General features: G+C 45.0%; 1 protein-coding gene and 1 pseudogene across 2 annotated transcripts in view; both read left to right on the top strand.

The window, feature by feature from the left end:
* lyrm4b (LYR motif containing 4) overlaps window positions 1–24,135 on the top strand; it is a 112,531-nt gene extending 88,396 nt beyond the window's left edge. Inside the window, exon 3 of the mRNA XM_083631964.1 lies at window positions 23,733–24,135. Coding sequence (XP_083488090.1) covers window positions 23,733–23,795 — 63 coding nt within the window. The 3' untranslated portion in view covers window positions 23,796–24,135. The remainder of the gene's footprint in view (window positions 1–23,732) is intronic.
* Window positions 156–1,536, top strand: LOC310791367 (E3 ubiquitin-protein ligase TRIM35-like; annotated as a pseudogene). The gene has a single exon. The product of its transcript is annotated as an E3 ubiquitin-protein ligase TRIM35-like (transcript).

Here is a 24,135-nt window from a genome sequence, read left to right as displayed (position 1 = left end):
GCACAAACTGAACAGGAGCTTTAGAGAAACCATAGCTCTCTGTGACAGGAACTTTCAGGGAGCGTTCTAGAGGAGGGAGTGGTGCCACAAATGTCTGACCGAATTCCTGTTTGAGCGGTCGGTCCGGTTTGTTTTCAGCTTCACTCATAGAGAAAATGCCTTCCATATCAGAGGAGAATCTCTCCTGTATCATCTGCCATGGCATCTTTAAAGATCCTGTCGTCCTGTCATGTAGCCACAGCTTATGTAAAGTCTGTCTGCAGAGCTGGTGGACAGAGACTAATACATGACTGTCCATTATGTAAGAGAAGATCTTCAAGGAGCCATCCACCTTGTAACTTGGTGTTGAATAACCTGTGTGAGGCTTACTTACTGGAGAGAGATCAGAGAGCTTCAGCAGGATCTGAGCTTCTCTGCAGTCTGCACTCTGAGAAACTCAAGCTCTTCTGTCTGGACCATCAGCAGCCGGTGTGTCTAGTCTGTCGAGATTCTGAAAAACACACCGAGCACAGATTCAGACCCATCGATGAAGCTGCACTGGATATCAAGTTGGAACTCCAGAAATCACTGAAGACCTTACAGGAGAAACTGAAGCTATTTAATAAAGTTAAAGGAAACTGTGATCAAACAGCAGAACACATTAAGGTCCAGGCCCGACACACAGAGTGGTGGATTAAGGAGGAGTTTAAGAAGCTTCACCAGTTTCTCCAAGAAGAAGAGGAGGCCAGGATCACTGCACTGAGGGAAGAAGAGGAGCAGAAGAGTCAGATGATGAAGGAGAAGACTGAGGGTTTGAGAAGAGAGATTGCAGCTCTTTCAGACACAATCAGAGCCATAGAGAATGAACTGAGAGCTGAAGACCTTTCGTTCCTGCAGAACTACAAGGCTACAGTGGAAAGAGTCCAGCGCCCCATGCTGGAGGATCCACAGCTCGTCTCAGGAGCTCTGATAGACAAGGCTAAATACCTGGGCAACCTGAGCTTCACAGTCTGGGACAAGATGAAGGAGATGGTCTCCTACACTCCTGTCATCCTGGACCCAAACACTGCCCATCCAGAACTCTTCCTGTCTGAAGATCTGACCAGTGTGGGATGTGGAGAAAGTCGGCAGCTATCTGAAAACCGAGAGAGGATTGACTCCTGGTTTGTCCTGGGCTCTGAGGGCTTTAACTCAAGAACTCACATCTGGGATGTTGAGGTTGCAGACAATACATTCTGGGAGCTGGGTGTGGCAGCAGGGTCTGTCCAGAGGAAGGTTCTCATACGGTCGGGATTATGGAGAATCCAGTTTAGTGATGGTAAATACACAGCCGACTCCCCGTCGGATGAAGACAGTGATCCAGTGCAGACGAAGTTCCAGAGGATCAGAGTGCATCTGGACTGGAACAGAGGAGAGCTGTCATTCTCTGATCCTGACACCAACACAAACATACACACCTTCACACACAACTTCACTGACAGGCTCTTTCCATACTTTGACACTGGGGATAAAAGATTGAAGAGTTTACCAGTGAAGGTCTCAGTAACGGTGGAATGATGATGATCTGGGGTTAATAAAGTCTGTACCATCTGCCATCATAAAGTTCCTTTAAAAATAGTCTTTTGAAACTCTCACATAGCATATCAAATACCTCTCTCTCACTCTCTCTAACTCCAGTGATCAAACCTATATCAGTTCATAAATCTTCACTGTTGGAGAATCCAAACCCTTGACCCTGCAGTGTCGGGACAAAACTCTAATGTCTAGTAAGAGTTTCATTCAAACTGAACCGCTACAATTAAAAAACAACCCAGGGTTATTTCCTGGTTGATTTTGGGCATGAAAGGGTTAACCTGGATTGCCCGACTCTGCTTGGCGACCCACCTCGAGAGGTGGGTTGGACCAGGGTTCAATCAGTGCAGTGTGAATGACACGACCTGGGTTGCTATTTGTTATGCAAATAGCCTATGCTAATAGAGTACCTTAGGGATGACGTTTTTGTTTGTTTGTTTTTTCGTAGGCCAACCCGGAAGTTGATTGATTGATTTTTATATGATTTTTGAATCGTTTTCTGAAAATCTTTATTTTTTTATCGCATTTATGCTTCAAAAATCATAAAAGTGGTGTTAATTTGTGAAGAATATCTTGCTGAACACAAAGGTCACATTTTCATAAACCTTTGTTAACTCATTGAGTGCCAAGGACGTCGATCGACGTCAAAGTAAATAGTGACGTAGAGTGCCAAGGACGTCGATCGACGTCAAATGCGTTTTTTGACGGTGGGACGTGGATCAAAGCCTCAGGCATCTCCTGTACAAATATTGTAGCTATTGAAGGTGTATAACCTATTTTACGGACTCATTAGGTGGCGACAGTGCTCTCCAGATTAGAGAAAGGTCCGGAAAACAGCAGGAAAAAGCCCCGTGATGAAAAAGAAACCGCTCATGCTGCAGCCAGAGCCATATAGATTGCTCTGTCTGGAGCTGACGTTGGCTGCGAACAGCAGTCAATCCGCGCCCACAACTGAGCCTCTCTGTCTCTGCTGTAAAGTTTCTCCACACGATTAGCGGCCAGAAAAGCAGCACCCGACGCCGAAGGGCCAAAGCATTCTCAGCAGTCCGGTTTGGCTCTTCCGTGTCGCGCTGGGAGCCGGCGCACAAAAACGGAGGCTCCGAAAATAGACTGGGTACGTGTTAGGCTGTGTGTTAGTGTGGGGAGGAGTTTGCAGCTGAGGGGGGGGAGAGGGGGGTGGGGCACGCAGGCACCACACAACTACACCACGTCACTACATCAGAAAATATTATCTTCAGAGTCAGTGAATGTGCTTGAAATGCTTAATTTCACAAAAGGCGGAATAACTCAGCTTCTAATTTGAAATGCCTGTATTTGCTCAAAACGACCTATCTTCTCCGGCTCATAAATAAAGAACGGAAAATGGTATCAATAAACTTTTTTTGCTGATGATACAATAGAGTCAGCTCGTTCTTTCTGCGTGTTCGGTGTTTACATAATAATATCACACAATATTCTGTGGGCCTCGAGAAATCACTGAAAACGCTCTGAAACTCTGGCACTGGGAGCATCCGTTCTCCAAAAGTGGCTGGCACTCAATGAGTTAACCACTAGTCTGACTGGCTTGGTGGACTTAGCTCTCTCATTGGTGCCGACCATTTCAGTCGGTGCCGGATGGAAATCCCATTCCGCTCCCTGCAAACTCTGCAATTGGCTCCGACCCGCCGCTCCATTCCACTCCCCCCGTGACGAATCTGTATGCCTCTGCTGCTGTACGTGTCAAACCTGCGCCGCTGCCTTTGAAACAATAACAACAGCAGCACTAGCCGCTAGCTCGTTGCTACACGCTGGTACATGGTACTTTCGGTGGATGCTGTAAAGGTATTAAACGGAGCCTTTTTCCTCGCTAGTTCACAGTGGCGCTATTACTAGCCAGAGACTCTCCCGCTGCAGGGAGAGAGTCTGGCAAGCAAGACTAGTCAACCACAGACCTTATTGCAGGCATTTAACCAAAATCCGCATCCAAAAATCCCATTGTCTTTTGAAGTGCTAACATCCGCGTCTGAGAGAGAGGTGGCAAAGACAAAAGAATGAGTGCAGTGTAAACAACAAGATGAAGGAAAGAGAGAGGGAAGTGGAAGGAAAAGAGAGAGCAGCTTGGAGAATGGGCCGCAGCGTGACAGTGGTGTCGCGCTCTCAAACGCTCATGAATAATTAATGAGGAGGCGAAGAAGCCAGAGGAGAATCTGCCACTTAGGAAAACACACACAGGACGTTCTGCACGCACTCCGAGACCACACACACACACACACACACACACACACACACACACACACACACCGGAACAACGGCGGGTTAGAGGATATACAGTAGAATGGAAAATTGAAGGAGAGAGAAAGAGAGAGAGAATTTGACAGTGGAAGCTGGCAGTGTGGTGCCTTCAAACACACACCTTCATACACACACACACACACACACACCTTCAAACACATACACACACCTTCACAGACACACACACACACACACACAGTCGGTAACCAGAGGTCAAATTAAGGGAGGGGGAGAGTGAGGGGAAGAGAGAGACGGAGGGAAGGGGAGAATCAAAATGGTGCAATGTCATAACTAGAATGACCGCACCGCAGATATAAGCCTCTGCCAACAAGTGAGCAGTGGACATCCATGTCTGTCCAGACTTTGATGTTTCAGCCAAATGTGAAGAAATTCTGTCAAGGCGTTACTGAGATATCGCATTAACGAAATGGCATTTGTGAGGTCACAGTGACCTTAGTGGGATTGCAATGGGCGGCGCTTAGCGGCAGTGCCCTTGGAAAATAGTTTCAAACAATCCAACTTGCCGCTTTAAGCGTGTAGCAACGAGCTAGCGTGTGGGTTTCTGCCGTTAGCTTGCTAACTAGTTAGCGTTGTTGTTTTCACTGAGGCGGCAGGGCACTATTTACAGCGACACACAGGGAGGAGGGAGCGGAGGGAGCGGCTCAGATTGACATGGTCGGAGCCAATGAGTTTGTAATAAGCCGGGAGCGGACATCCGGCTGCCACTGAGACAGGCGCTCCAATGGGAGAGCAGAGTAGAGCAAGGGAGGGTTTATCCCAGTTATGGAGACCTGCGGCTCCAGACTCCTCAGACGGAAGGGAGAGGAGGCTGGCCAGCGAGACTACAGTGACCTTGACCTTTGACCACCAAAATTAGTTCATCCTTGAGTCCAAGTGGACGTTTGAGCCAAATTTGACTAAATCCTGTCAAGGCTTTCCTGAGATATCGTGTTAACGAACATCGGACGGACGGACGGACAACCCGAAACCATAATGCCTCCGGCTCGGCTATCGCCGGCGGAGGCATAAAACATTTTGTTGCCTCTCACCTGTAGTGCTATTTATACATCTAGCTTGTTTTGGTGTGAGTCCTTCCCTCTCACCTGTAGTGCTATTTATACATCTAGCTTGTTTTGGTGTGAGTTGTTCCCTCTCATCTGTAGTGCTATTTATACATCTAGCTTGTTTTGGTGTGAGTTGTTCCCTCTCATCTGTAGTGCTATTTATACATCTAGCTTGTTTTGGTGTGAGTCCTTCCCTCTCACCTGTAGTGCTATTTATACATCTAGCTTGTTTTGGTGTGAGTTGTTCCCTCTCACCTGTAGTGCTATTTATACATCTAGCTTGTTTTGGTGTGAGTCCTTCCCTCTCACCTGTAGTGCTATTTATACATCTAGCTTGTTTTGGTGTGAGTCGTTCCCTCTCACCTGTAGTACTATTTATACATCTAGCTTGTTTTGGTGTGAGTCCTTCCCTCTCACCTGTAGTGCTATTTATACATCTAGCTTGTTTTGGTGTGAGTCCTTCCCTCTCACCTGTAGTGCTATTTATACATCTAGCTTGTTTTGGTGTGAGTCCTTCCCTCTCACCTGTAGTGCTATTTATACATCTAGCTTGTTTTGGTGTGAGTCGTTCCCTCTCACCTGTAGTGCTATTTATACATCTAGCTTGTTTTGGTGTAAGTCCTTCCCTCTCACCTGTAGTGCTATTTATACATCTAGCTTGTTTTGGTGTGAGTCCTTCCCTCTCACCTGTAGTGCTATTTATACATCTAGCTTGTTTTGGTGTGAGTCCTTCCCTCTCACCTGTAGTGCTATTTATACATCTAGCTTGTTTTGGTGTGAGTCCTTCCCTCTCACCTGTAGTGCTATTTATACATCTAGCTTGTTTTGGTGTGAGTCCTTCCCTCTCACCTGTAGTACTATTTATACATCTAGCTTGTTTTGGTGTGAGTCCTTCCCTCTCACCTGTAGTGCTATTTATACATCTAGCTTGTTTTGGTGTGAGTCCTTCCCTCTCACCTGTAGTGCTATTTATACATCTAGCTTGTTTTGGTGTGAGTCGTTCCCTCTCACCTGTAGTACTATTTATACATCTAGCTTGTTTTGGTGTGAGTTGTTCCCTCTCACCTGTAGTACTATTTATACATCTAGCTTGTTTTGTGTGAGTTGTTCCCTCTCACCTGTAGTGCTATTTATACATCTAGCATGTTTTGGTGTGAGTTGTTCCCTCTCACCTGTAGTACTATTTATACATCTAGCTTGTTTTGGTGTGAGTCCTTCCCTCTCACCTGTAGTACTATTTATACATCTAGCTTGTTTTGGTGTGAGTCGTTCCCTCTCACCTGTAGTGCTATTTATACATCTAGCTTGTTTTGGTGTGAGTCGTTCCCTCTCACCTGTAGTGCTATTTATACATCTAGCTTGTTTTGGTGTGAGTTGTTCCCTCTCACCTGTAGTGCTATTTATACATCTAGCTTGTTTTGGTGTGAGTCGTTCCCTCTCACCTGTAGTGCTATTTATACATCTAGCTTGTTTTGGTGTGAGTCCTTCCCTCTCACCTGTAGTACTATTTATACATCTAGCTTGTTTTGGTGTGAGTTGTTCCCTCTCACCTGTAGTGCTATTTATACATCTAGCTTGTTTTGGTGTGAGTTGTTCCCTCTCACCTGTAGTGCTATTTATACATCTAGCTTGTTTTGGTGTGAGTCCTTCCCTCTCACCTGTAGTGCTATTTATACATCTAGCTTGTTTTGGCGTGAGTCCTTTCCTCTCACCTGTAGTACTATTTATACATCTAGCTTGTTTTGGTGTGAGTCCTTCCCTCTCACCTGTAGTGCTATTTATACATCTAGCTTGTTTTGGTGTGAGTTGTTCCCTCTCACCTGTAGTGCTATTTATACATCTAGCTTGTTTTGGTGTGAGTCGTTCCCTCTCACCTGTAGTGCTATTTATACATCTAGCTTGTTTTGGTGTGAGTCGTTCCCTCTCACCTGTAGTGCTATTTATACATCTAGCTTGTTTTGGTGTGAGTTGTTCCCTCTCACCTGTAGTGCTATTTATACATCTAGCTTGTTTTGGTGTGAGTCCTTCCCTCTCACCTGTAGTACTATTTATACATCTAGCTTGTTTTGGTGTGAGTCCTTCCCTCTCACCTGTAGTGCTATTTATACATCTAGCTTGTTTTGGTGTGAGTCGTTCCCTCTCACCTGTAGTGCTATTTATACATCTAGCTTGTTTTGGTGTGAGTCCTTCCCTCTCACCTGTAGTGCTATTTATACATCTAGCTTGTTTTGGTGTGAGTCCTTCCCTCTCACCTGTAGTGCTATTTATACATCTAGCTTGTTTTGGTGTGAGTCCTTCCCTCTCACCTGTAGTACTATTTATACATCTAGCTTGTTTTGGTGTGAGTTGTTCCCTCTCACCTGTAGTGCTATTTATACATCTAGCTTGTTTTGGTGTGAGTTGTTCCCTCTCACCTGTAGTGCTATTTATACATCTAGCTTGTTTTGGTGTGAGTCCTTCCCTCTCACCTGTAGTGCTATTTATACATCTAGCTTGTTTTGGTGTGAGTCATTCCCTCTCACCTGTAGTGCTATTTATACATCTAGCTTGTTTTGGTGTGAGTCGTTCCCTCTCACCTGTAGTGCTATTTATACATCTAGCTTGTTTTGGTGTGAGTCCTTCCCTCTCACCTGTAGTGCTATTTATACATCTAGCTTGTTTTGGTGTGAGTTGTTCCCTCTCACCTGTAGTGCTATTTATACATCTAGCTTGTTTTGGTGTGAGTTGTTCCCTCTCACCTGTAGTGCTATTTATACATCTAGCTTGTTTTGGTGTGAGTCGTTCCCTCTCACCTGTAGTGCTATTTATACATCTAGCTTGTTTTGGTGTGAGTCGTTCCCTCTCACCTGTAGTGCTATTTATACATCTAGCTTGTTTTGGTGTGAGTCGTTCCCTCTCACCTGTAGTGCTATTTATACATCTACGGTAGCTTGTTTTGGTGTGAGTTGTTGGTCACCATCCATTTCAATTGTTTAGAAGATTTATGCGACGGTGTTTTGCTGTGAAACTCCGTAAACCTCAGCCGTCCTTCCATCCGCGTGGGGGTGAGTAGATAATGACTGGATTTTCATTTTTCGGTGAACTTATCCTTTAACTAAGTTGTTTTAGTTGCCTAACCATAACCGTAACATAAATTGTTGTAGAAAAATGATGAAAAAGGGGTAACCCGTGCGTTAACGAGTGACACCCAGGGGTCCTGACCAAACGTCAGTATTTGACCAGTTGGGCATAAGAACACGTTGCTCCTACTGCTACTTCAGTTTTAGTGATTTCCTACATTTCCCACCATGCCTTTCAAACAACCCCCAGAGAACAGGTGGGTGGTGTTGTTATAGTCACTCAAATGTGAGCCTATGGGCAGATGTTATTATTGCATGCTGCTGGTCTCTCTTGAGGCTTTGACAGATGATTATTGTGATTTTGGGCTGTCCCAGACGAAAAATGACCAACATAAAAGAAACGTGGAGATATTTTTGGTCATGGCTACAAAAACGGTCGTTTTGCGTCGCCCAGTGACAGAGGTTCAAAGATGGATGTTGTCACAGTCTTGCGACCAAAGATAGCCTAAGCCCCCGTTCACACAGGACGCCGAAGCAACGCTCAACCGAAGCTGTACCTACGCTGAACCCACAAGTTTCATTTCGGCGTCCTTGTTAACAGGCGGAGCCGTTCACACCACCCACGCGCGCCATGCTGAAGCCTTGCAGAAGCCACGCTCACGCCATGCTGAAGCGATCACTCAGGATTGATGCCGAATTTCCAAGCGTGACGCTGAAGCCGTGAGGCATGAAGTCAATGGGAGTTGTGGGCGGGTTCAAGGTACGAGAGTAGGCGCTGAGAGGAAAAGAGAAGGCATCTTGTGTGAACACTGAACAGTAAGGCGTACGTTCAGCTTGTGCTGCTTCAAGCTGCAGTTCTACTTACGTTCGGCGTCCTGTGTGAACGAGGGCTAAGACAAATTCTGACACTGTCAGAAATTTAGGGTGACAGCTACGACGGTGTCTGATAACAACCAATATAAATGCTGCATGATAGACGCTAATGCTAGTAGAGGAGGCTAATAAATAGTTGACGTGACCTCAAACTCGCTCGCAAAATTGGCATCCCGCGTTGGCCTCTGTTCCCTAGCGCCTAGCGGGTCCACATGCTCCTCCTCCTCCTTGGATGTTTTTCCATACACATAAATTCCACTTTGCCAGGGCTTCATTCTTAAAGCTTTGTTGACATGTCTGTCACCACAGGTAACTGTGTCTACCACATGTCTACCACAGGTAACTGTGTCTACCACATGTCTACCACAGGTAACTGTGTCTACCACATGTCTACCACAGATAACTGTGTCTACCACATGTCTACCACAGGTAACTGTCTACCACATGTCTACCACAGGTAACTGTGTCTACCACATGTCTACCACAGGTAACTGTGTCTACCACATGTCTACCACAGGTAACTGTGTCTACCACATGTCTACCACAGGTAACTGTGTCTACCACATGTCTACCACAGGTAACTGTGTCTACCACATGTCTACCACAGGTAACTGTGTTTACCACATGTCTACCACAGAGAACTGTCTACCACAGATAACTGTGTCTACCACAGATAACTGTGTCTACCACAGAGAACTGTGTCTACCACAGATAACTGCGTCTACCACATGTCTACCACAGATAACTGTGTCTACATGTACCACATGTCTACCACAGATAACTGTGTCTACCACAGAGAACTGCGTCTACCACATGTCTACCACAGAGAACTGTGTCTACATGTACCACATGTCTACCACAGATAACTGTGTCTACCACAGAGAACTGTGTCTACCACATGTCTACCACAGAGAACTGTGTCTACTACATGTCTACCACAGGTAACTGTGTCTACCACGTCTACCACAGGTAACTGTGTCTACCACAGATAACTGTGTCTACCACATGTCTACCACAGAAAACTGTGTCTACCACATGTCTACCACAGAGAACTGTGTCTACCACAGATAACTGTGTCTACCACATGTCTACCACAGAGAACTGTGTCTACCACAGAGAACTGTGTCTACCACAGAGAACTGTGTCTACCACATGTCTACCACAGGTAACTGTGTTTACCACGTCTACGACAAAGAACTGTGTCTACCACAGATAACTGTGTTTACCACATGTCTACCACAGAGAACTGTGTCTACCACAGATAACTGTGTCTACCACATGTCTACCACAGAGAACTGTGTCTACCACATGTCTACCACAGAGAACTGTGTCTACGACAGAGAACTGTGTTTACCACATGTCTACAGAGAACTGTGTCTACCACATGTCTACCACAGAGAACTGTGTCTACCACATGTCTACCACAGAGAACTATGTCTACATGTACCACATGTCTACCACAGATAACTGTGTCTACCACAGAGAACTGTGTCTACCACAGAGAACTGTGTCTACCATGTCTACCACAGAGAACTGTGTCTACCACGTCTACCACAGAGAACTGTGTCTACCACATGTCTACCACAGAGAACTGTGTCTACCACATGTCTACCACGTGTCTACCACAGAGAACTGTGTCTACCACATGTCTACCACGTGTCTACCACAGATAACTGTGTCTACCACATGTCTACCACAGAGAACTGTGTCTACCACATGTCTACCACAGAGAACTGTGTCTACCACGTGTCTACCACAGATAACTGTGTCTACCACATGTCTACCACAGAGAACTGTGGCGCACATTGATTGATGCGTAGCTGCAGCACGCGTTGCTGACCAGTGTTGCCAACTCTTTTCCAAGTCGTTATTGGCTGCTCAGAAAGTCGCTAAATGACGTCACAAGCTAATTTGCATATCAAATTATGCTTAAAAAAACACAGCTATACACTTAATATAACCATATGTATCATATGGTTATATTAAGTGCTGACTCCACCCGCCTGGGCCAGATTCAGCATACGCTGTTAGAAATTACAAGTAAACCCAAATCCTGCTGCTCTCTCAGCGGAGGAAAGGGGCTGCACTGAAGCGCTGTGTGTGTGTGTGTGTGTGTGTGTGTGTGTGTGTGTGTGTGTGTGTGTGTGTGTGTGTGTGTGTGTGTGTGTGTGTGTGTGTGTGTGTGTGTGTGTGTGTGTGTGTGTGAGAGACAGAGGAGAGAGAGAGAACCCACCAGCAGCCGCACCAAGTTAACGACAAAATCTGTTCAATTCAACACATTGACATTGCTTCCCCTGGTCAGAAAAAGTCACCAGATTTGTCGTTATGCGCATTTTGGAAATAAAGTCGCTAGGGGGGGGTCTTAAAAGTAGCTAAATATAGCGACAAAGGCGCTAAGTTGGCAACACTGCTGCTGACGTTTTATTCTTGTGTGTGTACAGACCTCTGCAGGTCCTTCCAGGAGGGCAGTCTCCTTGTGAAGTACTCTGATGACACTGTCCTACTGTCTCTTCATGAGGGCTCAAAGTCTGATCATGGAGATGCCCTTCCTGCCTTTGTCAAATGGTGCGATGACAACTTCCTTGATCTTAATGTGGCTAAGACCAAGGACTTAATTATTGACTTTAGGAAAAACTGTGACAAACCAAAAGCTAGCATCATACATGGTGTGGATTTTGAAATCGTAGAGACATACATATCTAGGAACAGTGTTCGACTCTCAACTCAAGTTCGAGGCGAACACAGAGTCTATTGTCAAGCGTGGTCAGCAAAGAATCCACTTAATGCGAAAGCTCAGTTCCTTTAATGTCTGTGACACCATTCTTTGTCATTTTTACCAATCTTTTATTACCAAGTCTTTTAACTTTTTCATTTATTTGCTGGTTCAACGTGTTGTCTGTGAAGGACAGGAATAGCCTAAACGCTATAGTCAAGGTCTACTCCAGGATTATTGGAGTCCAGCAGAATAACCTGTGCTCCATGTGGGAGAAACGTGTGGTACAGAAAGCAAAAAAGATCATCAGACAATCTAGCCACATTTTGTCCAGTGAATTTGCTCTGATGCCCTCAGGCCGGCGCTACCATGCGCCCCCTAGGAGAACTAACCGGTACTCCAAGTCTTTCTTCCCTTCAGCTGTCAGGCTGTTAAACACAGACAGTAGTCATTTTAAATAAATGCCTTCACTTATATGAGCGCACACAACAGGCTGTACGTATCCTGTCTGTGACGAACAGCTTAGGCTCGTTCATACATAGATATATATGTATATCTTTTATTTTTTATACATGTTCTCATGTCTTTACATATAGAAATATATGTATACTTTTTATTTCATGTTTATATGAGGCTGATCTGTTATCTCTGACATTATTTATTTATTTGTTTGTTTATGTTATGTCATGCTGTGTTACGTTACGTCCTGTCATGTCTGAAGTTTGTAGCTCACTGTGAGCTTTTGAAGGTGTTGGGTAGGCTGTGAAACTGAATTGCCCTTCTGGGATAAATAAAGTTGTCTGAATCTGAATCTGTATTGACTACTAATTGACAGGTATTGACGGAGAGACGTGCGTCGTAATCGTACAGTCTGCACCATAGATATGCACCATAATATGGATGTAGCTATCCCATGTAGCTATCCCATTAAATGCATTCTCCCTGGCGCCGGAGTTCAAACGTTGGCCGTCGCCATCTTGATTTTTCGTCAGCAGAGTGGGAGGGAATGGGTTGAGTCATTCCGCACCTCACGTGAGATGGGAGTTTCCCAGAGCCGCAGCTCCGCCTGCTATTGGTCCGTGATCTGCAAGCTGAGCGATCACTGGACAGGCGATCTGTCAATCACCACCTTTTCTATCATCTATTTTACTCTAGTCTCGTGGCCAGCCTCATCTCCCTTCCGTCTGAGGAGTCTGGCGCCAAAGAAACAGGCAACAGGGATAAACCCTCCACTGCTCTACAGCTGCTCTCCCATTGGAGCGACTGTTTCAGTGGCAGCCGGATGTCAGGCTCCCGGCTTATTACAAACTGCCATTGCTAATGGCAGAAACCTACACGCTAGCTCGTTGCTACCAGGGGCGTAGGCAGAAATTCAATTATGGGTGGGCCTGGATAAAATTGGTGGGGCAATTGCATGACGAAATTTTGCACGGGAAGCGTGCAAAATTCCTAGATGTCATGAAGTCGTCATGCATTAGACTCTGGAGATGATGTGCCCTGCGTTTTTAAGCTACAAAACCATTAGCTAGCAAGGCAGCAGCAAGTTTGCCTCTAGAAAACAACCAATTAAAAAAAAAAAAAAAAAAAAATTGGGTGGGACAGGGCAAGAAGTGGGTGGGCCTGTGCCTACCCAGGCCCACCCGTAGAAACACCCCTGGTTGCTACACGCTGAAAACGGCAAATTGGATTGTTGGAAACTATTTTCCAAAGGCACTGCCGTTAAGCGCCGCCCATCGCAATCCCACTATGGAGACCTGCGGCGCCAGACTCCTCAGACGGAAGGGAGAGGAGGCTGGCCAGCGAGACTAATTTTACTCCAAACGGGCAAGTTATATAAAAAATGACCCCCCTACAGTTATTATGAAAAGGTGAAATTAGCTATATATACAGTACAAAAACCGTGTTTTGTCCCTCACTGTAAAGATGTTTAATCATGTTACAAAGTCGGGCATTTTAACATGGGGGGGAATGGCTACTCCCCCCGACACCTAGTGGCCATTCGAGGAACTACAGCTTTTCAATTCACTTCCGCATCATCAGAGGGAAGGGGGTGGGCTTGCCCACTGGTCTGCACACATCAAACCTGACGTCGTACCCAAGTTTATTACAATAAACTTATAATGGCTCATTTCCTCCGCTGGTATCAGCGCGGCCCCGCCCAGCTCGTCTCGCTTTTTTGTCTCATTCCACCGATCAAAAACGTGGACAGCCCGGGTTGAGTCGGGGTTGAGTCGTGCTAGTTTTGGTCCCTGCTTTGTTGAGGTTCCACCGCTGTGGACCCGGTACCATATGGTGACGTGAAAACACTGCAGACGACTGATTGGTCAGCCAGAATCGTATTTACTGTATCTACTGTCAATGCTGGATACCAGTTTAGTGGGGCTTACCTTCTCTTCTGTTATTTCAGCGGAGCTGACGTTACACACAACTCAAAGGGCTTCCCGAGGAGCGGACTTTTTCTCTCTCAAAACAATTGAAAACCCCTGTCATGTTAAAGCTGAGCAAGGAGATCGATTTTATTTCACCAGAGCCGAAGGCAGCAACACAAAAGACTGATGGAAATAACAGAAGAGAGGGTAAGCCCCACTAAACTGCTATACAGTATTGACAGTAGATATAGTAAACACGATTCTGCCTGACCAATCAGTCGTCTAAAGTGTTTTCACATCACGGTATGGTACCGGGTTCACAGCGCTGGAACCTCAACAAAGCAGGGACCAAAACTAGCACGACTCAACCCGGGCTGTCCATGTTTTTGATCGGTGGAATGAGACAAAAAAGCCAGACGAGCTGGGCGGTGCCGCGTTGATACCAGCGGTGGAAATGGGCCATTAGTGAAGCCGCGGTCTTGCCTGGTGAGCTGCCGCCGGGGCAGTGGGCTGGCTTCCCTTCTCCCCGTAGCGTACTCCCGTCCCCCGCGCAGCACATGCATGTGAGTTTGAGTAACAACAAAGTGATATCCATTCTCCTAGCCGATTGTCACATTTGCCCATGTACACTGTAGGTCATTTAGAGGCACCAGTATTTCATAACCAGTTTAAAAGTTCCGTGTATGGATTTAATTTTAACGTTATACGTTATAGGCTACTTCGGCTATGGGTGGAGGACAGATATGCGGTCGCTATGACAACCAGGTGTGGGCGGAGGCGAGTAAACTTGCTATGGAAACAGAGTCTATATCAAGTAGAGACGAGTAAGACCAGGTCGAGTAGAGCTGTACTGTGCTGTTATATGTGGTGGAAATGAGCCATAAGATTGCTAAAATCTTACAGTCTGTAGGCAGCTAGGGCTGGGTAAAAAAATAGATATATCGATATCAAATGGATATTAATTTGAAGGAATTGATATTGATTCATAAATCCCAATATCAATCTTTTAACACGTTCACTGCCATTGACGTATTAATACGTCAAAAATAATCCAACGGTTGACTGCCAATGACGTATTAATACGTCAAAAAAAAAAAAAAAAAAATTTGACCGTGGGATGTGCATCTAACCCTTTTACATCTCTTATATAATTATTGGAGCCACCAAACGTTTACAACCCATTCCACCGAGCCACTAAGTGGCGACAGTGGTCTCCTGACTAGAGGAAGGCAAGCAAAAAGCAGCCATTCTCATGAAAATGGATGGGGGAAAACGCTTTCGTTTTCGCGCTGATTGCTGGCGATGCGGGATTGCAAATTTGCATAATAGATTACAGGTGGAACACACTTTGAAACACGCAGCATAAATATGACCAGAATCGCAAAAGCTTCTCTCAACCAAAACTCCAAGAAGCGAGCGATCCAGACTTCCTCAAACAAGCGGCCGCGCAGACAGGCACAGGACAGCAGCAAAGCAGTGAGACTGGTGACAAGCTTGTGACGGCCGCTGCAGCCAAGAAGAACGCCCACGGAGGGAGGAGTTGGAAGCAACTCTCCCTCTCGCTCTCTCCCTCTCTCTCTCTCTCTCTCTCGCTCTCTCTCTCTCCCTCCCTCCCTCCCTCTCTCTCTCTCTCTCTCTCTCTCCCTCTCCCCCTCTCACTAGGATTAAACCTAGTGCGGAGGGAGAGAGAGAGAGAGGGAGGGAGAGCGAGAGGGAGGGAGAGAGAGAGAGAGAGAGAGAGAGAGAGAGGGAGGGAGAGCGAGAGGGAGGGAGAGAGAGAGAGAGAGAGAGCGAGAGGGGGAGGGAGAGAGAGAGAGAGAGAGCCAAAAATGAATGGTTAAAGTGACTGTTCTATCGAATTTCACAAAAAGCCGTTTATCTCTGAATAATTTTTCTGACGCTGAAACCATGCTGTATTCAACTGCTAATGCTTACATAACTACTAACTCTACAAACTAACTCTTTTAGACAGAGAAAGCACACATTCTATTAGTTCTTTTGAGATATTGTGTGTTCACAAAATCTTAGCAGAAAAGAATCCTCGGGTCTTGAAAGATGAGCCAGAATCCTCAAAAAAACCCTCTGGCAGAAGCTAACTACAGTAAAAAAAAAACGTCTGGCAGTGAATGTGTTAATATAATGCCTTTTCCCGTGGATGCTTGAAGCTTTAACCCGATTAGACTCGTGTGGTTTGGACTTAGCACATCAAAATCTGGTAAACATCTGTAAACATGAATATTTTTAATAATGCACCAGGTTAGCGGGTTCCTTCCTTGTATAATTCACAGCATTAATTATTTGTGAATCTCTTTCATATGCAAGCAAAATTTATATTGTGACTGAAATATCGAATCTCCCCGGGCGCTGTACGAGAAAGCGACCACTGCTCCTGGCCTGCCCCATGGAGGAAAGGACATGCCTGGATGGGTTAAATGCAGAGGACACTTTTCACCGGCCACCGTCGTCAGCATGAGTGTGTTGTGGCCGCATGCATGTATTGTGGTGTTCGTGTGACAATAAAAGACGGGCTTGTCCGTTACGAGAGAGAGAATCAGAAATCATATCAAATCGTGAAATCATTGGCGATTCCCATGCAGCCCTGGTGTCTCTTGCTCCTGTGGGTGGAGACACTGCTCTCTCTCCTCCTCTACCATGCATTTATCCCTGTATCATTGTTTCCTGTATTGTGGAACTGCTGTGGCAAAGTAAGGGCAATGTTACCATTCCACTAAATTCAAATTAGATGAGCTGAATTTAAATTGAATTTAATTGAATTAAGTTAAATTAATCGAAACAATAGAGCGGAATGGATGGAGAGATGGACAGAAAGACAGATCTGAAAAAAGAGGTGTAGTGATATAGACAGAAAGAGGGATGAGAGATAGAATGTAATGTAACAAGAGAGCGATAGAACGAGATGGAGGGAGAGAAAGAGAGAGAGAGAGGACTTCCCTTTGTTACGAACCCCACTGCCACAGCCGCAGCAATTTACATGAGCCAAGCCTCCTGCGAGCTGATTGGTCCAGAGAGCTGCCCACCCCCCTTCCTCCTACGCCACACTCCAACCAATCAGCACGTCACACACCAGGATGTTCCTACTGGGCGTGAGAGGGACTACTCTACACAGAGAGAGAGAGTGAAAGGGATTTTGGGTGTATGAGAGAGAGAGAGAGAGAGAAAAAATGTGTGTGTGCGTGCATGTGTGTGTGTGTGTGTGTGCGCGGTCTCAGAGAGAGGAACATTTGTTGGAAAATTGCGCCACCTGGTGACACTGCAGTGACACAACCACACACACACACAAATGCAATCACATACATACTGTGTAAGAAATCTGCAGTTTCTTTGCTTTCTTCCTTCTTTCCTTCCTTCATCCTTTGATTTAGAGCTGCAACGATTAGTCGATTAATCGTTCAGTCGATCAACAGAAAATTAATTTATAACCATTTTGATCATCAATTAATCGTTTAGACCAGTAGACCAACCATAGATCTCAGTGTGCTTACCGGTAGATCCAAAAATTATTTTTGGATAATGAGTGTAACATTGTAGCGTCAGTGTCTTGCATTCAACCAGTCAGTCTGTGCATGTTTATTGCAAACTGACAATTTAAATGTACAGTACATCAACAAATGCTGTTTATTGGGGCTGACCCAAAAAAATTGACGCTTCGAAGCTTCAATCGTTGCTAGGGCTGGGTATTGGCAAGGACCGCACGATACGATACATATCACGATACATGGGTCACGATATGATTGTATCACGATACATTGCGATACAATACATATTGCGATATATTGCAATACTGTACATAATTTACTGAAAATTGTAAAATAGAGCTAGAAATACAACATGCTGTGTACCAACCAGGTAGTGTAATATATACATCACTTTATATTGATAACTTAGTGGACAAATTTAGTCAAAACTAGAGTGTTGAGTGTTACTGAATGCACTGAAATAGAAAGTATTGTTATTGTGTCACTGAACACACGGATGTGCAAAAAAATCAATATGGCGATATTTTTCTGAAATATCGATACAGTATTGCGGAAAAAAGTATTGCGATATATTGCCGTATCGATTTTATTGCACAGCCCTAATCGTTGCCATGCTAATCAACTCTCAAATCAGCAATCAACGCTTTGTTGTTTTTTTCCTCCTCTCCTCTCTTCTCCTCTCTCTCCATAATATCTAACATGAGGTGTAGCTTCGTGAGACAGCCTCTAGCAGGCACGTGCACACATAGACATCAAAGGGGGCTTGAGCCCCTGCCTTTTTTTCAGTCTGTAAAAAGTGCCCTTTTCTGACCATGAATGCATTTCTAATGGTGCTTTGTATGGAAATTGCCCTTTCCATGCCGTCACTGAAGGCAGCATTCAAAGAGAAATGCCTTTTCCGAACTCTCTTGGCCTTGAATGCACCATTTATAATAGGCTTCTGCATGGAGCAGTGTTTTTTTAAACCGCCCCTGAAGGCAGCAGGCAGCAGCCCAAAAACACACGTGGCCCGTCCCCGCCCACTCCAGCAGCAGTGCGCACTGAACTCCGCTCAGCCAGACAGAGCAGCAACCACATGACATGCAGCAGCACAGGCGCACCCGCACACAGTCTGACAGATATATAATATCAGTCAGTCAGTCAACGTGAATCAGGTATGTATGTTTGTCAAAACAAAGAATTACACAGAGAGCCACCATTGTTTCATGTTGAAATTTCGGCGGTACAGACAGGCATGCAGCAGCGAGGCGAGCAGCCTGTACTGCTGTTTTACACCCCGCCAGAGAGCACCAAACACAGCCTTCATGTGCTAGGAATGAGCCCCCAAAACATGGAAGTCACCTCGATGCTTTTTTATGCTTTTAAAAAGCAAATCACATCTTATGGTGGTCTATGTAGCAAAAACGGAGTTAAATGACTGCAACTGTAATTCGGCTTTGTCTGATATATCGATATGTATTCCGTAGCCACTAGCCAGTGACGACTGAGTGAGCCTCATTTATGGCTACTGGCCTGGGTAGTTGTTGTGGCTCTTGTTCGACTTGAATTAATTAATTAATTAATTAATTAATAAATTAATTAATAAATAAACCACCCAATAAATAAATAACCAAAATATACGGAACAAATGCAGAATTGTTGCTCTTGAAAATATTTGTTTGTCAATGTGTCTCCTGATAAGGGCAAGGCTGTGTAGAGTAACAATAATGCTGAATTGCTTCTAGAGCTTCATCAGTGACAGAATACTGCAGACCCCTTCCGCACCCCCCTCTCCGCTTAGGTTGTACAACAACCTAAAGGGAGAAAAGGAGCAAATAAATATTGATGCTTAAATGATTTCACAACAGTATTGCAACAGCATGCAACTTTTATATACTAATATTATTCAGTTTGTGAGTTATTTTTCCGTGACAAGTCTCATCCTAAAATCAGATATTCTTCTAAATCTGGTTAAAATTGGAATATTTAAAATGAGTTATACCCCTAAATTGGCCTTCAAATTGCCTCAAATTTTCTTCGGACGGCGGCTGTAGTGCCCTTTTATGAATTTGAGCCCCTGCCCCTCTAATGTTCTGTGCACGTCCCTGGTCTCTAGTTTCCTAGCTGGGCGGGGTCCTTCAGGCCAACACTGTTTTTAACATGGGGAACTCATACCAGCACGCGCCGTGAGCAGAAACAAATGCACCCAACAGCCAGTAGCCACACAGACGGTGAGCTGTGGGCGGAGCTGTTGTAAACATGAAACTTCTACACTTCTTTCCAACCCAGTGTGAGTTATGTTACAAGCGTTCAAGTGAATTCAAGTCATTTCATTTGTTTATAATGTTATGAATTAGCAGCAGTCACAGAACGTGAACCCTTGGCTCTGTCTATCACATGGATTTGTTATTACCGACTGCTAGTGAAAGTGAAGTTGGCTCCGTCTATCACATGGATGTACATACAGCCGGAGCGCACGTCATTTAAGGATGAGACGTGAAACATGTTTGTTAGTATAATGTTAGTCACTTATGTAAACTAGTCGCCTTTTTCATCCTAAAATACGATCGATTCACCTCAGAGAGACCCCCGTTATTCCTGGAATGCAAGTTTAACGACCCTCAAACCTTCCTTTCATCTTAACTTGCCTTGCTCCCTTTCTTTTCTATCTGCTGTCATCCATCTGTCAATCCTTCCTTTCCTGCCTTCCCTCTTCTCAGGGCCCGAAATGAACACCCGCCAAGCGCCTGGCCACTAGATTGTACATCTGCCGTGTGACGCACAGGGGTCTACCCGCCACCTGGTGGGTCCCAAAATAGCCATCATGTAAAATATGTTTTGGTGTGCAGCCGCTAACATGAGTGCTTTGTGAGACAGTCTCTAGTTTTCTGGCTGAGCGGGGTCCTTTGGGCTAACACTGTTTAACACGGGGATAACTCACACCGGCACGCGCCGTGAGCACAAACGAACGCACCCAGCAGCAGGCAGCACACAGAACTGAAAGAGGCTGTCTTATAAACATGAAGTTTCGTGCACTTCTTTCCTAATTTTCAACCCAGTGTGAGTAACTTTACAAGCGTTCAAGTGAATTCAAGTCGTTTACTTTGTTTATAACATTATGAAGTAGCAGCAGCCAGTCACAGATACACAGCTCTCATTGACAAGCTCAAGATTCAAGATTTTTTATTGTCACTCCGTGGTACAAGTATCACGTGTGAAATTCTTGTGCTGTGGACTCCGTTTACAACATAGAGACACTGCGTAACGCGTCATCATTCAGGAACCACGCCCAAGACGGGGGAAAACAGAAAGCCCCCCTCCAATCCTGGCGTTCCCCTATGTCACGTGCATGGTTGCGTGTTGCACACAAAGATCGTATATACAGAAGATGAACACTCCAACTTACTTCCTTGACAGCTAAATCCACATTTTCTTCTCACCAATTCTCAATGGCTTCCTTGTTTTGCTCAGGAGTACAAAAAAACTTTAATTTGCGATTTTTTACATTTGTTGTGTGCGCAGCCCACCACACAACAGCTTTTAGCTATGTTTAATTCAAGGAAAATGACGCTGGTGAATGGGAGTGAACGGACCGATTTCCCCCATGATTGGCGTGGCCTATTTCTTGCAGTGTCTCTATAGTACAAATATAACAGGGCATATGAGTGCAAAAACAACAAGAGACACAACAAGCAATAAGGCAGTAGAGTGATAAGACAAGTCAGAGACAGTGGCATATTCACTGCACATAGGTGCACATGTCATGTGCATACTTTAGACGTGCTTAAACATTTTAAATTCGACGTATTTGACGTACAGGTGCAAATAGCATATACCTAATTAAACATACAATTAAACATTAGACATACATAATGGTAGCAGCTACAGTACGGTACAGTACAGCTACTACACTATTTGTGTATGTTAAGGAGTCTCGTGGCCTGCGGGAAGAAACTGTCCCTCAAGCGATTTGTGCGTGCTTTTGGGACCCTGTATCTCCTCCCAGCTCAGTGAGCATCATTGCAGGCAAGTCCGCTAACGTTATGGTGAGCCCACCTATATTCACATTTCGTGGCAAATAATATCCGCATGTCGGACTGAGAAAAGTTGGATGAAAATCGGCCATCAGGAGGAGAGATGAGGAGCTTTTTGTTACGAGTTTATAAGCCTGCAAGGAAGTTTACAATGAGCCGCGGAGCGGACGGTGCTGAGCTGAGAGTCCTTTCATCTCAAAGTGAGTAGCCTACAACTACATGTTTGTTTGTTCCTCTGTCTGAACAGCCTGCCCGGAATGTATAAGCTTAGATTATGATCGATTTTATCTCATTGAAGCGTCAACGCTCTAAATATGGTATTCGGGACAGCCCCAGATATATGTATATGTGACAAAAATGCAATATATTATTTTGGCCGGTAAAAAAATGCCTGATGGGTGGATTTTTTCTATCTACACGCCACCTGGCCGGTGAGTCAAAAAGTTAATTTCGGGCCCTGCCTTCTCCTCGCTCTCTCTCTCTCTCATCTCCTTTCTATGACACTTGACCAGATGCTCTCCTGTTTTTAATATTGAGTGAAGGAACATCTGCACCCCACCAGCTGAGAAAAATGGTGTGTGTGTGTGTGTGTGTGTGTGTGTGTGTGTGTGTGTGTGTGTGTGTGTGTGTGTGTGTGTGTGTGTGTGTGTGTGTGTGTGTGTGTGTGTGTGTGTGTGAGAGAGAGAGAGAGATGCAGTGTTTTTTGTTGTCTCTATCGTATACAACCTCTCTGTGTCTCTCTCTCTGGGACCTTCTAGAGGTTTCTTAATGACAGTCCTAATTGACAGGTACTCTTTCACCCAGTCGCTCTCTTTATCTCTCTTTGTTTTTACCCCCACCAATGAGTTGGCCGGCAGGTCATGTTTTCACCCCCATCTGTCTGTCTGTCTGTCTGTCTGTGTCTCTGTCTGTCTGCCCGTCTCTCCGTCTGCCTGTCTGTCTGTCTACCTGTCTGTCTGTCTGTCTGCCAGACAGTGTGCCTGTCTCTATCTGTCTCTCTGTCTGCCAGTGTGCCTGTCTCTCTGTCTGTCTGTCTCAAAAAGTTATGAATGGATATGCAAGCAACTTTGTAGAAAAGTAGCCTGTTTAAAACCATCCTGGAGATCCATGTTTAGGACATGGGTTAGTGGTGCACTTGTGTGGCCGAAATGAGTATTACAACAACAAACACTTCAAAACAGTTGCCTGACAATTGACAGACACACTCTGGTATTGGAATCAGTATCGGTATTGGCAGATATCCAATTTCAGGTATTGGAATCAGATGGGAACTGAAAAAGTGGTCCATCTCTATCTATAGCTCTGAGCGGGTGTGGGCAGAGCCAGCATCTAGGTTTTCAGGGATTTTGAATGCTTTCAGATTGATCTTTATCATGATATGTCATCATTATAACAAGGAAAGCTAACAAGTGCTAATTAGGCTCATTCATCAAAAATAAAGAAAAACATCTCAATCAAATGACCTTCAAGCTCAGCATTGACTCAGTGATGGATTAGCTGATCTCCAAGCTTCATTTTTCTTCTTGTCATCTTTCAAAATAAAAGCATCTGGATCAACTTCTCCATTTTGAAACTAAATCACATTAATATGGAAACGGAAGAAATGTGATTGGCTGCTGACGGTCAATGATGGTGAAAACTTCAGCTTGCTGAGCGGCCAATCAACAGCTGAGTTTCCCTGATCGCACTTTGGTGTGCACACTGTCCATGGTGCATGTTTTGTGTGTGTGTGTGTGTGTGTGTGTGTGTGTGTGTGTGTGTGTGTGTGTGTGTGTGTGTGTGTGTGTGTGTGTGTGTGTGTGTGTGTGTGTGTGTGTACACGTGTACGTGTACGTACGTGTACGGGTCATGTTTGGTCATGTTCTATAGATGAGTCTGTCTTGTCTCGGCAGTGAAAGAGAAAAAATCAATCCTGAACTGTGGCCCAACCAAAGGTTTTACCCTGCTTACACACATGCATGCGCGCGTGTGTGCACACACACACACACACACACACACACACACACACACACACACACACACACACACACAAACAGTCGGTACACACAGCTCACATCACACTGGAGCATAATTGGCCATCTCATCTGACAGCAGAGTTGAGCTGGGTAATTGTGACATAACACACTGACAGGACCAGTGTTGTAGTCAAGTCACTATAAGTCAGTCCAAGTCGATTCTCAAGTCCCCAGTGTTCGAGTCTGAGTCACCAAAGAAGAGTCCCAGTTGAGTCCCCATTACCTGGGTCAGAGTCTGGGTCCACTTTGAAAACCCCTGCTATAATATATTCAATAGATATTTTTGATTGATATGTGTCTCTCTCAGGTCTCCATAGGGAAAATGTACCCGACCCAGAAGATCATTGTGGAGAAGAAGACAATCCGCTGACCAACGACTGGACAGGAAGAGAGGAGGATGAATGACAAAGAAAACTGATGGAGGAGAGAGAGAGAGAGGAGGAGAGGATTATTTCAGCAAACAACAGGATGTGACATCACGGTCGAGGGTGTCTCACCGCCACCGGCCACCAACCAATCACCACTCTCCTTCCTCTTTAACCCGGAAGCTGTTTGCTGACCAAACTGACATTGGGTGGAGGAGTGAAATGCATTGTGGGAGATGTAGGACAGATATAGAGCTGTGAAATACCTGAAGCTTGTTTTGGTTTATGGCTTTGTTTTTGTAGGGACCGATTGTTGTTGGTTGTTTTGTTTTTGTTTGTTGTTGT

Source organism: Poromitra crassiceps (genome assembly GCF_964638095.1).
Source record: "Poromitra crassiceps genome assembly, chromosome: 2".
In the NCBI taxonomy this organism is placed as follows: Eukaryota; Metazoa; Chordata; class Actinopteri; order Beryciformes; family Melamphaidae; genus Poromitra; species Poromitra crassiceps.
This window is presented reverse-complemented; position numbering and strand designations above follow the sequence as displayed.